Here is a 15,391-nt window from a genome sequence, read left to right as displayed (position 1 = left end):
GAGACGTGATGACAAGATGTTCTCCATCGCTAAGAACCGCCGGCTCACTTTCATCTTCCTCGCCGGCTGTCAGATCCGATTTGGAATTTAATCAGCACTGTTCTAGACAACCTAACTGGCTCGAGGAGCTGTCCTCATATAGTGCTCTACCTCCATCAAATGCGTAACATTACTGTATGTTGTATCATCAAGGCCAGGCACAGAGCCAGGACTTGATTACATAAAATGCGTGCCGACAGCAAAGAGGATTAGAGCTTTCTATTGAATATATTCAGCTCCACAACACATTCAGAAACCTTTTTCTTCTTTTTTAAATCTCATAATAAACGACAAAAGCCATTTATTTAGTTCTACGATAATGCTTAAAAAAAAAAAAAGAACAACCCCACTCAGCGAGCCGTGTGAATAATACGCATCGGCTGGTGGGTGCGTTGTGCTCATCACACAGGCGGCGAGTTGAAGAAAGGTCACATTGGAGTTGCACCGCGTAACTAACAGAAACCGGTAAGCTCCCCTTCATCACCAACTTGGTACTCAGCGCGTTTGTCTGTCGATTTATGACTTCATGCAACCTGGTGACGCGTCACACAGTTCGCCATCAGTCCAATCTGATTGTCTCCTTTTCTAACCACACAAAACACAGCCTCAACTTAAGGACACGCTAAAGCTGTGTGTTGTAAATGAGCGTTGTTAAGAAGCGCTAATACCACAGGGCATTACTGCCGTGGGAGAAGTCAGCAGCCCTTTGAGGCACCATGTTGACGGTCTATATAAAGAGCTCGCCAAAAGTGGCATCAGATTAAGCGTAAGGGGCTTATGCGACTGAGCGTAACCTCACACAGAGAAGACTGAACGCTGAGAATCCAAAAGGAGACAGAAAATAAGACTCGTCCAAAAGACTGAACCTCACGTTCATACTCGGCTGTCTCGATCCGATTAATTCATTAATTCACGCGGTTCATTCTAATTGCCTAAAAGTGAGAAGAAAACACATCGGTCAACGAGACCATCGATTGAGGCGTAAAGCTTTGAGGCACAGCGGTTTCCTCCAGATGTGGTTTTGACCAGTGAAGCGCACACAGGCGGTATCAGAATGATTGTTGATGCCAATAATAGAAATGGAGAGAAAGGACAAAGATAGAAGCGTTCAGATTATCTATTTTAGGGGGTTTATGACCTGCCACATATGAGATTAAGTTCTGCCATTGTTCATCTCTATGGAAACACATTTCTAGAAATCATTTAAACTCAAGTGAGGAGTCGCAATTTATTATATATAAGTGTGATTTTCAAACTGTCTTCAAGACTGCTCTGATTCTTTTAAACTTTCCTCCCAAACGGAAGACCTCGTCGCCACGTCCTGACCGATGATCCGGGTCGGCGGCGCCGTGAAGCAGTGCTGTCCGACCCGGGCGGCTTTAAAGAGATCGCGGACCGAGCCCTCATATGACAGCTGAACTGGAGTCCGACACACACATATCCAACCATCTAATTCATTGCCCCCTCGGGGGGCCGAGGTGTGACAAGCCATCCGTAAAACCCATCATCCAGCTCCCTCGCTAATCAATCAATTACAGCTGACTGAGGAGGCGAGAAGATCCTCAACCAATCCACAGGATTTACCTCCGTGGCTCCGGATCCGCAACAAAGAAAAGGGTCACTGCCGATAACACTTTCAGGGCGGTAAAAGCCAAGCTAATCCCGAACCTCCAGCCCTAGACGGTGGAAGCAATTGGCGCGGTGACTTTTTTTTTTTTTTTAATAGTTGTAAAGCCTTTTCGCTTAAACAGCAATAAGTCGGAAGGTCACTTAGAATTCTGTAAACCTGCCATGAGCGCAGATTGCGCGGAGCTTGGTAGAGGAGCCATCTGTCGTCCTGGCTGCCACAACAACTAAAGTCCAACTAATACCACTCTGCTTCCTCATAAGCCATAAGAAAGGAAGTCCTTGAACATTCACAAATACTTCTTTCACGAGACAATCCTCTAATCCCCGAGTGCCAAAACCACGGGGCAAAGAAGTTAAGCACATATTTGATCGCTGAGCCGCGACAAAAAAGTGGTTCGATAAGACGGCCTCCGTGACAGGAGTCTCCTTTAAAACACTTACAGTGACATTAGAAGCCAACGACGGCTGGCTGTTTCTGGGTCGTGATCTGGGCGAGGCTGATGTGGAACAAAGTGTGCAAAACCGTCAGTGAACATTATTGCTACGTGAGAGAAAACCCACACACACACACACACACACACATACATAGAGAGGAAGACCAAGTGGCCGACATGGTCTCACTCAGCGGACCCCTTCAGTGCACTTGGTTCTTTCGTCCTACCCACAGAACTGCCTCTGAGCTTGTGACAAATACAACAATTGTTTTTACACACCCACAGCACCAAAACAGTAGTGCTCTAATGAATTAATCAGATTTTCTCTAAAAACGGGCCTGTTTGTCGGGCCGGGTAAGCTGAGGGGAGGGCTCCCAGGTTGGGAGGTCACCGTATAAAAAGCACACGGGACGCAATGATTGCCACTCACTCACTCACTCACTCCCTCACTCCCACGACGCGGCGGCGGATTACAGAAGACCGAGGGCAGCGGTAAGCGAGCGGCTCCCCTCGCCGACTAACGTTTAAAAATGTATTGGAGCGATACGATGCTGAAGATGTGTCACGGTCGTTACTCTACAGGAGCAAACGCTTAATCAATGACATGATGCAAAGTTTGAGGAACATTTCTTCTTGAATTGTTCAGCTTTATTCCTTTGCATCTTTTTTTATTTGCAGAACGGATCCATAACTTTGCTTTCAAAATGTCAAAGTGAGTATTAAGATGTTTGACTCATTCGTTGGACAGATATGCTGAAATGGTAACTGGTTTACATTCAAGGAAAGTCTGTGTGTCCAGGCGGAGACTTTATTGCTGTAACTTTACTAGAAGGAAACCCCGTGGCCTATAAGTAACATTTTTACCTCTCTCTCTAATTCATCATTGAGGTGGATTTTGAGGATGAGACTGTTGAAGGAGAGAGAGATTTGCAAGACAAAGTAAAAGTTTAACACCCGGAACACATTGAAAGAAGCAAACACCACCTGTTAGATGCTAGAATGCTTTACAGCGATTGTGTTTTGGAATATTGGGATTGAGAATCTCAAATGTTTGATGCGAAATATTCAACATTCAATACAACAGGTAAAATCTCTGCAGGAAATCCGAGAGTCTAATAGTTAAATCAGCACCCATTTATCGACTTTGCAATCCGATTAAATGCTTAAGTTAAACAGAGTTGTTCATATTAGATATAATTTTTTTGAGTATTTTTTTTGATATATTTTTTTAAATCAGACCGATATGCAAAAAAATAATAACATTTCTGAATTCTTGTGTTTCCATCGAATACATCCATGGAGGCTAAACAGTAACAGAAACCTTCACTTCTCTTCTCTCTTTTCAGGGTATACAAGAAGACCAGCGGCAACGGTCATGTAAGTGGCCTCTATATTACAGTCATTATAAAGCAGCCCTCGGCCACGGGGAGGAGTGCATTTTCTGTGTAGCCCTTCCAACTCCACGAATAACTTTCGGACTCGTGTAGCTGAGGAGTAACTGCCCCCCCCCTCCCGTCCCCCTCATGTCCCTTACAGATTGCCCTCTACTTGGGGAAGAGAGACTTTGTGGACAACGTGGATTCAGTGGAACTAGTTGGTGCGTTGCACAGCGTCTGTTTGTGCATGCTCTAATTCACACACACACACACACACACACACACACACACACACACACACACACACACACACACACACACACACACACACACACACACACACACACACACACAGTGTACGCCGTGCGATCTAATGCCGAGGCTTTTCCTCCCATCTGCAGACGGCGCCGTTAAAGTGGACCCGGCTGGTCTTGACGGCAAAAAAGGTATTTCCCTCTCATTGGCCGTCGACGATGAACGGCTGTGGTTCCCGCGTGCGCGCAGCACAAAGATCACACTGAACGCATCTCTTTCCGTTGCAGTATTTGTCTACCTTGCTTGTGCCTTCCGCTATGGAAGCGATGACTTGGATGTTATTGGGCTGTCCTTCAGGAGAGACATCTGGATACAGCGCGTTCAGGTGTACCCACCTACGGGTGCGAGCGTCACCAAAACGCCAATGCACGAGTCCCTCATGAAGAAAATTGGAGAGCAAGGATGTCCCTTTTCCTTCCAGGTAGGCGGCCGCGTAACATTCCATCAGAGAAACAAAAAATCGAGGGAAAACCAACACATTACTTAGCTGAATGTCATTTTTTCAGATGCCAGCCAATCTCCCATGTTCAGTCTCCCTACAGCCAGGGCCAAATGATGCTGGCAAGGTGCGACTACCCACTTTCATCAGCCCGCTCCCCCCTTACTTCTATTTACCACTCTAAAAGCTGGACAGACAGATCATTTATTAGCCGCTTCTTCTGTTTTAGGCTTGCGGTGTGGACTTTGAGATTAAAGCGTACATCGCCAACACACCGGATGAAGAGGTTGAAAAGAAGTATGTAGTAAGACCAGAGGCAAAGCCTTCTGTCGGCCCCGTCTCGCGTTGCACTCAAGGGCACGTAGGAGGGACCGTGATTCTCTTTGCACTTTCTTTTTGTGGTCTCAGGGACACGTGCCGCCTGATGATTCGCAAAATACAATTTGCACCATCTAGCAACAAGCCTGGACCCAAGGCTGAAATCACAAAGCAGTTCATGATGAGTGACAAGCCGGTGATCTTGGAGGCCTCCCTTGAAAAAGAGGTGCATCGAAGTGTATATACTATATTTTGGCCCAATTATATGCGTACACTTTACGACTGCTATAGTGGTTTCAACTAAAACGCATCTCATGTTTAGATTTATTACCACGGAGATCCAATCGTCGTCAACGTAAAAATCAACAACGAAACCACCAAGGTTGTGAAGAAAATCACAGTTTTAGGTGAGCAGCACGGACACGGTGCACTCCGCCGAAGCTTGGTTCTTTAAAAGTGTTTGTGCATAGCTTGTAAGCGTGAGGGCAGAGAAACAGAAGAGGATAAGGGTTAAGCGTGCATACGCTAAAGAGTCGAATCATTCTAACAGCTGTTTCTTCTCTCTTAGTCGAGCAGCTTGCAAGTGTGGTGCTCTACTCATCCGATACTTACACCAAGATGGTCTGCTCAGAGGAGTTCGCGTAAGGCCGTCACTCTTGTTGACAAGAGGCTTATTATTATCGTTTGAAATTAAATTGAATAAATTTAGGAATTAGTATTTTCTGTTCAAATAAATACCTGTAGATCCCTGTGAAAAGTACATCCTCCAAAAAAGTGAGATGTGCATTGCTACATCTCTTTATGGATTGAGGAAAAACTTACCAATCAACAAATAATATCTGCTAAGTCAGACATGTTTTATTAGTTATTTATTTGTATCTTTCTCTGCTACACTCAGGGAGACGGTCAACGCCAACTCCTCCTTCGAGAAGTCCTTCCAAATAACCCCGCTGCTGGCCAACAACAAAGAGAAGCGCGGCCTTTCGGTGGACGGTCGGCTAAAAGACGAGGACACCAACCTTGCGTCCACAACCCTGTAAGCCACAAGTCCCTCATCAGGGGGGGGGGGGGGGGGGGGGGGATTACCGTGAGCCCGGGAGGAGGTTTTCATCCTCTTATTGAGAGGTGGCGGTGATACAACTCTAGTTTGTGTCATCCACTTATCGAGTCTTAGACCAAATCCTCGAGCTCTGAAGGCTTAACTATTCCTGTCTCCTCGCAGGAGTCAAGGAGATAAGGAGATGCAGGGAATCATCATCTCCTATAAGGTCAAGGTCAATCTAACAACGGGCGGTGGCGGGTAAGGCTCACAACTGTTAAAGTATTTATGCAGGATAATTCAAATTGAGCAGACTAAATGGTTATTTTATTGTTTTTTTTTCTCACACAAACAGCCTGCTGGGGGGCTTAACTGGAAGGTAAATATGTATTGTATTTCATGATAATTGTGTTAATAACATATAAATTACTATTCTGTGTATTTTTGATAATAAAAATGGTATTTTACTCATTTTCAGCGATGTCACTTTGGAGCTTCCATTGACTCTGATGTCCCCGAAACCTGCAGGCAAGTGAAAGTCCTTTTAAATGCTTCATGAAACATTTCTACATCAGAAAGAGAGCACTGATTAATTATTGACTATGTCCTCTCCTTCTATCCATTCCCTGCATGTCATCGCTGTATCCTGAGCAGAAGTGTAAGTATAAACTAGTCCCTATGAAAGTAGTCAACCTGTGGCCGTGATGGTTGTTACGCGCTGCTTATATTTTTCTCCTCTGTGATATTAATGACCCACAGCCAGTTGGATTAAAGCCATCCTTAGTTCAGGTGAGGACCCTTCCAATTTAGTGTAGGCTATTTTACAACATTCACTCCTTCAAGGGCTACAAAATGAATAACTAAATCTGAAAACGGCAATGTTAGAGCTTCATTTGCATGACAGGCCTTTCCAAAGCCAAATATAGCTACAGTGGTCCTTGAATGAGTGCACTGTTTTGTCCTACGACCGCATCGCCTTCATTTTAAATAATTAATTTGTACCCTTGCTGCTCCACCTACAAAATGTTTTATATTCTTACTTAATCAAATTGTAACTAATTGAGAGGTTGCACTATACACATACCCATATTATCCATACGCAAAAGAAAGGGTAATCTGCTACGTGTTGTAAAGAAAGTCATTGTATGTGAAATGAGATGAAATGGGGTCAGGGGTTATCTTGTGATGTAATGTTGGACTCACAGATCACCTGTTTTTTCGTTTCATGCCACCAGGGCAGACATCTCAATTGAGGCCTAGAAGGGGGGGTGAGATGACCAGCGAAGGAAGATCCCCTCTCTGAGAATATAGAACAAAAAGGAACTCAGCACCAACGAAGACAAGCACACAGTGTCGTTGAATCACTACAATGTTCTTATTTCCCCTGTACAATTACACGTTTATTAGGCATTAAAAGGAGAGTCTAAAAAAGACTGAGTGACATTTCTCTGAATGCAAACAAGTACTGTATATGTTGCCGTTTCAAAATAATGTTTCGTAGAGTTTTCTTTCTATGTGTCATGATTACCAATATCGAACTATTCTCAATATTTATTGCTGTTATTTAAGCAATGGTATATTAGGATACGGGATAAATATCCCAGAAACCCTCCAACTTGTTTCTCAATTATTGGTGAAAAAATGTAATAAACTCTTTTCCCCCATTTTTTTTACTGTGTGTTTATTTTGCTCAGTATATTTTATTTCAAGGCTTATATTTGTTTTGGTTTTAAAATGAGAACCAACCATACGACAACGTTCGTTATTACAAAATAAACCGTAGTAAAAATGTTTATAATAATAATATAATAATAAACGTAAAAGAATACCCTCATAACGGTCTCGTTATCTAAAGTTATACTTTTAGGATTAGGATTAATCTAGTTGAATTTTGAATATGTTTATCCTCACTGTATATTTTATTTGGGTCTTAAATAAACAGCAGCAACTTTTCGTAGAAATCTGAATAATTCAACTAAAAATGGCAGCAATAAAAAAAGCTTTCATTTTGCATTACACGGATGCGGTTTAATGACCCAGTTGCTTCAAATCTGTGACCCCAAAACACCACACAAATACCAACCCCACCACCTGACGTAACGTTAGCTTAGCAAAATCCCATCACAACAGCTAAAATCAGAGTATTTAAAGTACTCTCCGCTCAATTAAAAACGTGTTGCATAATAAAATAAACATGGACATGCTATAAGGTTTGCCTTACCGTTTTTATGTCTGTCAACAGTTGCCTCTTGGTCGCGCTGTTTCCCTTCGATGCGGTTAAGAAAACAAAAGCGCTAGCTAGTGCAGGACAGAGATACACGACTTGCTCCTCTCCGGTCTAGACGTCGCATCGTTAGCCAAGTCGGCTACTTAGCAGTTTTATTTTCTGGACAAAATGTCAACCACGACCGGCGGCGGAGAGTTTGGCAACCCTCTACGAAAGTTCAAGCTTGTCTTTCTGGGCGAACAGAGTGGTAAGCGAGACACGGTGCATTTATTCTAATTATTTTTAAGAAGAGGTGGCTAAAATTTAGCTAATGTTAGCTGGCTAGGTAGCTCCTCCAGCTAGTTGGCTGCTGGCTAAAGTTATCCATCGGTGGTGAACGGCCCGTGATGATAGGAACTGACATATTGACATGTAATTATTAACACAGTATTTAAGAGGGAGTACGATGACGAAAACATTACGGATATAACGTTTTTTTTCCCTCATTCGTGATGATGTCATTGTACTGTCAGCTAACGCTAAATCGGTGAGCTAGCCAAACATCTCGCTCTTTAACGTTGAACGGCCACATACATTGAGTTACCGTTTCATAACAGGGTAATTTATGAATAGCCTACATTTAGTGTGTTATCTTATTAAAGTAAGGGCCGCTGTCCTTGCGTTTTAGATGCCTCAGCATTATCTAACGCTAGTTAGGTTCCTCCGTATTTCTGTTCGACTCGCTAACGGCTAACTCAACGTTAGCTGTTAGCATGTCCACGGCGGCACCTTGCAGAGCCACGTCGGCCAGCTGGTCCAGGCCGGTCGGCCTCTCGCCGGACCATTCAACGTTCTCACAGGGACACGGACATTACTAAACGTTATCACATTAGAGATGTGATCGTCTAACATGGCAGTGGAAGTCGTTTATCCCAAAAACAAATGTAAGAAGGCGAGCTATTTTCATTTCCTAAAAATGCCGAGGCTCCGCCCATAGTGCCAGCTCAGCGTGTGGGTTCAGGTCCACATTGCGCCGACGCTTATAGCTCTGTTCCATCTGTGGCCACGGATCCATTGATTTTCATCTCATTTTCTCTTCGTATGATACAGAACTACAATGGATATAAGAGGGTATTTCATCTTAACGTTGGAGATTGGACCTTGTACAGTACGGTCATTGATAAACAGGAGTTTTAACATATCTGTTTCTGTTTGTTTTTTTTACAGTTGGGAAGACTTCACTCATCACCCGGTTTATGTATGACAGTTTTGACAACACTTATCAGGTAAAACAATACGCCTTGTGATGCACAATTGTTGTCTAGTATGATATGTATTCCAAATAAATAAAATTCATGTTACAGAAGTCTTTTGTCATATGAAACAAATGTAAGCAATAACATACACATTAATCATGACTGTTGATTTTCCAGTTACAGATCTTTTGCTAGACTGCATAGTTACTTATTGTTACTGATTTTAGCTTCACTTGTGCTAAATACACTAATACATAAAATGTTTTGAGGGGGAAAAAGCATTTCTTGGATGGAGACCTCATGCATTATCAAGTATTGTACCAATAAGAAATGTTTTAATGCAGTGATTGTCTTACAGGCAACAATTGGCATTGACTTTTTGTCAAAAACCATGTACCTAGAAGATCGTACGGTAAGCCCTGTATATTTTATAGTCATTCTCATCATTCCTATTGGCATTGTTTTGAAACAGCTGTAATGGCCACCAATTATTTCCCTTTCACATTGTTTACACGTTACCCTAGATTTCACTATTCATTTTGTGTGGCATGCGATCATGTTTGTAGCTTCTATCGTTATTTTTGAAGTTTTTGTTTTCCTTCCATCCCCCGGCTGGGTCATGAAATGCCCCGCGGCTCCCCTCCCACCCCCTTCCCACGTTCATTTCACGGCTGGCCACAGATTCGGCTGCAGCTCTGGGATACAGCCGGACAGGAGCGCTTCCGCAGCCTCATCCCCAGTTACATCCGCGACTCAGCCGCTGCTGTGGTGGTTTATGACATAGCCAGTAGGTATCATGGCCCTGCCTCACTTCCTTGTCCTTTGCTTAGAACTTGGAAGGGCAAAAATAAAAGCACGTTTACTAGCCTGGGAAAGTCCCAGTGGACAGCATGATGAGAGCCACAGAGATACTAATACGTTTCTCCAGCCCTGTGCAGTGGGGTGAGTGGTTCCTAACTGCTGTCACAAATGTCTTCCCATGTCACCTTATGGGCAGGGAGCTTCTGACACGGCCCGATAATGACGCTCCACGGCAAACTTATCAGCATAACGCTGGTCATCTCTGACCCTTCTGCATTTGGATGATTCTCCCCGTTCCTCCATTAAAGGCCATTTTCATCTCTCGGCTTGGCTTGCAGTTCCTACATGACTGTCCTATTCTCCACCTTCTTGTTCTGCCTTCCCCCTCTTTATCTCCTTGTCCTTTTTCTTCCTCTCCCGTTCCAATCCTCAGGTCCGGCTCCAGCTTTGGGACACTGCTGGACAGGAGCGTTTTCGTAGCCTAATTCCCAGCTACATCCGTGACTCTACCATTGCCGTGGTTGTTTATGACATCACCAGTGAGTCAGGGCTGCACTCTAACCTTTCTGTAGGGCTCTAGAGCAGTTGGATGGAAGCTGTCTTTGCATAGTTGCTACTTAATGTGCTTCTGCTTGTAACCTTTTAGTATATTTTCTTTCTTCAATCTCCTCCGCTCAAAGCCTTTTCTCACTAACACGACTACTCAACAAGCTTTATGTTGGCAAAATGTGTTGCCTTTCTTTAATGAAGAATAATACCTGCTGGAGCACACTTTTAACTATAGCTATAATACCAACTGTTTTATGTCTTTTAGGGCAGCATGGGGTTCATGTGTATACAGTAAGTCTGTGTGTTTTTTCTTCCACAGATCTTAATTCATTCCAGCAAACCTCAAAGTGGATTGATGATGTTAGAACAGAGAGAGGAAGTGATGTCATTATCATGCTTGTTGGGAACAAAACAGACTTGGCGGACAAAAGGTACATGGTTGTGTGAGATGTGTGAAAGCCATTATTTACTAATTCTAGCTACAATGGTTGAGAAATGGAATGTACTTTTTTTATTGTTATTAAAATTTGAAATAGTTAATTGTTTAGTATATAAACTGCCACGGCCTGGAATCCCACTTTTCTTCCCTTCAGTGCATTTCATCCTATTTTGACCTTTAACATCCCATGGCATTTTACATACTCCTGCCTTTTAGTAGTGATTTTAGTGACTTTATTTGTATTTTTATGCTTTGCTTATATTTCTGTTCTGGCTTTTTTGTTTTATTATTTAATTTTCCTGCTGTTTTCTCCATGTCATCTTGATTTATTTTTTTGTGTGTGTTTCCCTCACCACCACACTCCACACCACTCCCTCCCCCTCCCTTCCCGGGGGTCCATGGCAGGCAAGTTTCTGTTGAGGCGGCAGAGAGGAAAGCTCGTGAACTCAATGTGATGTACATAGAGACCAGTGCCAAGGCTGGCTATAACGTCAAACAGGTTGGTGTCCAGCAGCAGCAGACAGTCACTGTAGGCTAGGGACGCCTCCTTGGTGCCGCCTGGGGTGTACAACTCCTCTGTGTATTCATTATATGGATCAGAGCATGGCTGGCGAGTGAATGAGTGACCTCCTGGAGTCGTTTACTTCTCTCCCTTCGTCTTCCTCTCAGTCTGTCCGTGTTACGAAGCAAACTAACCTCTCTCTTCTTCACCAAAACAACCAAACAAGGTTCTGCGTTGAGCTCTTCTTTTGTTTCTCTCTCCATCTCTTCCCCCTCCTTTCGGCCTGTCCTCTTTGCGATGTTTCTTTCCATATCTGTCTGTTCGTCCCTATTCCCCCCTCTCCTTCCACCTGAGCAGACAGATCACCACGGAGGAGGGTGAGCAGAGAGCTAAGGAACTGAATGTCATGTTCATTGAAACCAGCGCAAAGACTGGCTACAATGTCAAACAGGTAGAGATTCTGCTCTCGCAAGGTAGTTTCTGCCCTCAAAGTCTACATTATCTCTTTCTGCCTTCTTTTCCCCTCCCGTGACTCGTCATGATTTGTCTTGGTAATCCTGGTACCTGCTGCACCCCCCCCCCTCCCTTCAAAGGCTTTGCTTTTAGATATTTCTATATTCACTCGTTCTGCTTATGTGTTCTCCAGTGCTCTTTTTGTCTGATCCACTAAAACCTCTGCAGCTTTCTACATGTGACTGTGACTTCAGTGGGTTTGCTCAGTGGAGGAGTTTAGCACGGCAACCTCCGATTTGTATCACTTCTTTTAACTTCTTGTGGCTGTTATTCAAAATACTATTATTTAGGAGGACTACTTTGATCACTTTCTGTCTCTACTGTATGCAGGCCATGTGGCCGTGTGGGTGGGTGATCATTATAAATGTACATATTTTGAGGCATTAGAAATATATCTGAATTCTTTCTGCACATACTGTGTTAACTATTCCTTCTTTGCCGGTTATATTTTCCTTTTGTGGGGAATGGAGCAAATGACTGAGGGAGGTTGCATGATGGGAAAAAGGAGATTAAAATTATTTCTTTTTTTTTCATCAGTATAATTTTTACAACATTGATTTATTCATAGAATTTATATAGAATTTCTAGAACTTTTACCATGTAACAATACATTATAAGTACATCCACTGTCCTAGAAGTTTTTATCCAAATCACTCACTCCTATTTGATAGCGTTTTTCATTTACTACAGCTTTTAGAATTGTGTTTAATTGTTTAATCCTCTGACTTTGTTTTATAGCTGTTCCGTCGTGTTGCTGCTGCATTGCCCGGGATGGATAGCACCCCCGAGAAAAGCAAAGAGGACAGTATCCTTTTCAACGCCGCGTTCGACAGAAATTATAAAATTATTGCCACCTGTGGCTTTAACACAAAAGAAAAAAACGCCCACAAATTCCTGCAAGTTCTGTCAGCATAAAAAGTGTTAGAGTGCCTAAAGTGCCGAGATAGCGGCAGCCAGATACAGTAGCGCCGCAGAAAATAGTGAAGCGAAATTCGCCGATTCATTGCCGATGTTACTTAACGGCGTCCTCTCAGTGATCGACATCAAACTGGAGAAACAGCCCGAGATGACTGTCACCGAGAGCAGCTGCTCCTGCTAGTACACCTCACCCTCACCCAGCCTGTCTCCTCGCCACCAATAGCTCGTCTCTCAGTGGCCGCTCGCTCCACCCGTGACACACTGCCACCTGGACGGAGGACCTGTTTTTTGTTTTTTCTTTGTTGTCTTGTTTTTTTTTGTGCCCCTTTTCAACTTGGTGACTTTTCAGAGTAATCGTGTGGATGTGCGCTCCTGTATTGAAGCAGATTGTCTGGAGGGGGGTAATATGGTTTCAAAGTAAACATTTAATACACGGGATAAGTTAAATGATGTGATCAGATTTTCATCCAGTTGCATGACATTATATAGGATTGCAGATGGACATTAGCTAACCGCTCTTGAGTTATCGTGCAGCTCGGATTCTTAGTGCCGTTTCTCTTGTCATTGTTGTAAAGTAAAACTGCTTGGGATTATTTCAATTACTCTGCAAGGTTGAGTTCTCAACCCATCGTATTTAACTTTTTTCATTTTGAATGGGGAGTTCGCCTACAGCTAGCCTCTCAGACAAGTTATTATTTCTTCACTTTGTCTTATTTTGAGGAAGTAAAGACAGGATCTTACCAGTGAATTTACATCATCACTAACCATCATTCTACCACATAAATGCTCATTCATTGGGTATTATTTAAGCCGAACACATCGTAAACTGCCAAATACAACTGCGTGTTAGCAGACCAAATATACATCATTTGAGACCTTGTTTAAAACAAAGGGGATGTGTCACCAAACCAGGAAGTAATCGATCATCAAAGGGAAACTGTCACTGCTTCACTAGACTGGCTACTAACCTCAAGCCATGTCTGCATTAAAACCAGAGCAACTGTCTCATGTTGTTCAAGTAGCTACCCGCAAAACTAATATGTCTGAGGAGGAGTTCCTTTTGTTTTAGTAGGTGCCCCTTTAAAACAGAAAAAAAAGGCCAGTGTTTATTTTTCCCCACACGGATGGAAAGTTGTGTTGATTACACTATTGCAAGAACATGCAGCATGCTCACCATGCAGGATTCATATGGATAAGAACACAGATGCCTTGCTTGTTTGTCCACCAACGTTGTGCACTGAATCAAGCCACAATATTGTAAACTATAGCAGAAGCCGGCTGACTGGTTCGTGGCTTCACTCGTCGTTTTGTAGAGCTGGTGGACGAGCGTCTGTCCTCAGACGCCGCTAACGCTTACTAACACCCGGGCTGTAAAAATGCAGAGAAGTTAGTCGCAGCATCCTTTGCTCTAATGCCGTCGCCTGTGTAGGACTGTTGGTTTTATGTGTTTTATTTATTTTGTTACTTGGACATACAGAAACCGGTTGTATGCTTGACCAAAAGTACAGATTTTTACACGCATGTTGAAAGTTTTTGTTTTTTTAATTTATTGTTTGCGTGTCGGCCTCCACCTAAAAGCGACACTTTGGCCGGGACACATTTCTTCTCTCTCTCACAGTGTGTGTGCGTGTGTGTAGACAGCAGTTTGGTTTACACGCTAAATCAAAGGCTGCACTGTATCCAGACACACACACATACGGTTTTCTACTAACTGCCGTAGCACAACAAAAGACAAAAGGCTATTTGCTGTCGCTTGTTTTGAAATGTCAACGCATTCAAATGGAGTAAAAACAATGTAATTGATTTACATCAAACCATTTTAACATGAGCAGCTCTTCTATTACTTGTCACTGACTAAAATATTCCGCTTTGTGCTATTCTGAATCGTGTCTGTCCATTCGAAATATGCTGTCTACTCGTGTTTAGCAACGTTTGTGTGAATAATGTACTATTACTATGTGATGTATAAAAAGGAGAGTTAATGAAACACAAGTGTAGACCTATCACATGGAATAAAAATAAAGATATTTCACCAAAATGTAACATCTGTGACGCTGTTTTCCGGAGCTCATCCACGGTTCTGTAACTTCTGATGCCTTGGAAGCAATCCTTCCCGTCTCCAAGTGAAACCACACATACAGCTCGTCGGTTAAATGTGAGAAACCTGTTGTGTCAAAGCAAGCAGAAACTCCTACTCGGGTCAAACATCGAGGCCTGTGATGTAACAGGAAGGTGTGGCTGGGTAATGATCTTGGATTCCTTCACACACATGTCTAATACTTCCTTAAAGGATGTCTTGTCCCAAAAGTTATTGAAAGCATGTGGAGAAAAAAATATAAATTCATAAATATCTTTTGAATAACGCTTTTACTTTAGTAAAAGCCAAAAAGTGGTAAATATGATTAAAGTACCCCAAATTTCAGGATAATATCGTTTTAAATTACTGGATAAGTATGATTGATTCATTGGTTTATACATCACTTAAATCTCAACGCTGTAGCTTTTTTAACATGTTGATATTGTGTTGTCTGGCTTAATCTAGAATATCGTGTATTTTATTAATAATCTGGGGTTGTGAACCAACTAGTTACGAAATGTATAAAGGTCCTATTCGCCCC

General features: G+C 42.8%; 2 protein-coding genes and 1 long non-coding RNA gene across 8 annotated transcripts; all 3 read left to right on the top strand.

Moving 5' to 3' along the window:
* The first annotated feature begins 1,344 nt into the window (after nt 1-1,344).
* arr3b (arrestin 3b, retinal (X-arrestin)) lies at nt 1,345-6,191 on the top strand. 2 transcript variants are annotated; one of them, XM_040174488.2, is made up of 15 exons: nt 1,345-2,594; nt 2,781-2,814; nt 3,449-3,479; nt 3,639-3,699; nt 3,880-3,924; nt 4,021-4,214; nt 4,300-4,359; nt 4,462-4,529; nt 4,641-4,776; nt 4,873-4,957; nt 5,119-5,191; nt 5,449-5,586; nt 5,773-5,850; nt 5,945-5,968; nt 6,068-6,164. In XM_040174488.2, the coding sequence occupies exons 2-15, from the start codon at nt 2,807-2,809 to the stop codon at nt 6,123-6,125; spliced, it is 1,059 nt and encodes a 352-aa protein (XP_040030422.2). In that variant the 5' UTR covers nt 1,345-2,594; nt 2,781-2,806; the 3' UTR covers nt 6,126-6,164. The 2 variants fall into 2 exon arrangements, with proteins under 2 accessions (XP_040030422.2, XP_077956731.1); XM_078100605.1 differs by having other exon boundaries at nt 2,545-2,594; nt 4,462-4,776; nt 6,068-6,191.
* A 52-nt stretch (nt 6,192-6,243) lies between these two features.
* On the top strand, nt 6,244-7,253 carry LOC144406121 (uncharacterized). The gene is made up of 2 exons (XR_013467305.1): nt 6,244-6,378; nt 6,825-7,253. It is a non-coding gene; the product is annotated as an uncharacterized LOC144406121 (long non-coding RNA).
* A 408-nt stretch (nt 7,254-7,661) lies between these two features.
* rab41 (RAB41, member RAS oncogene family) lies at nt 7,662-14,811 on the top strand. Of its 5 annotated transcripts, none has more exons than XR_013467304.1 (8): nt 7,662-8,063; nt 9,023-9,081; nt 9,410-9,463; nt 10,286-10,391; nt 10,721-10,832; nt 11,246-11,793; nt 12,594-12,660; nt 12,890-14,811. XR_013467304.1 is itself a non-coding variant. In XM_040173200.2 (8 exons), exons 1-8 carry the CDS (start codon nt 7,985-7,987, stop codon nt 12,952-12,954), a joined length of 636 nt encoding a protein of 211 aa, XP_040029134.1. In that variant the 5' UTR covers nt 7,662-7,984; the 3' UTR covers nt 12,955-14,811. The 5 variants fall into 5 exon arrangements, 4 of the variants coding, with proteins under 4 accessions (XP_040029134.1, XP_040029136.1, XP_040029133.1 ...); XM_040173200.2 differs by having other exon boundaries at nt 11,246-11,339; XM_040173202.2 differs by lacking the exon at nt 10,286-10,391 and adding an exon at nt 9,733-9,838 and having other exon boundaries at nt 7,687-8,063; nt 11,246-11,339.
* The last annotated feature ends 580 nt before the right edge of the window (nt 14,812-15,391 follow it).

Source organism: Gasterosteus aculeatus, chromosome 4, assembly GCF_964276395.1.
Source record: "Gasterosteus aculeatus chromosome 4, fGasAcu3.hap1.1, whole genome shotgun sequence".
Lineage (NCBI taxonomy): Eukaryota > Metazoa > Chordata > Actinopteri > Perciformes > Gasterosteidae > Gasterosteus > Gasterosteus aculeatus.
This window is presented reverse-complemented; position numbering and strand designations above follow the sequence as displayed.

Coding starts and splice junctions, on each gene's coding strand:
- arr3b (XM_078100605.1), top strand. Junction 5,851..5,944: donor CTAACAACGGGCGGTGGCGG/GTAAGGCTCACA, acceptor TCACACAAACAG/CCTGCTGGGGGGCTTAACTG. Junction 5,969..6,067: donor CTGGGGGGCTTAACTGGAAG/GTAAATATGTAT, acceptor ACTCATTTTCAG/CGATGTCACTTTGGAGCTTC.
- rab41 (XM_040173200.2), top strand. CDS start 7,985: ATGTCAACCACGACCGGCGGCGGAGAGTTTGGCAACCCTCTACGAAAG. Junction 9,082..9,409: donor GTTTTGACAACACTTATCAG/GTAAAACAATAC, acceptor ATTGTCTTACAG/GCAACAATTGGCATTGACTT. Junction 12,661..12,889: donor CGAGAAAAGCAAAGAGGACA/GTATCCTTTTCA, acceptor GCGTCCTCTCAG/TGATCGACATCAAACTGGAG.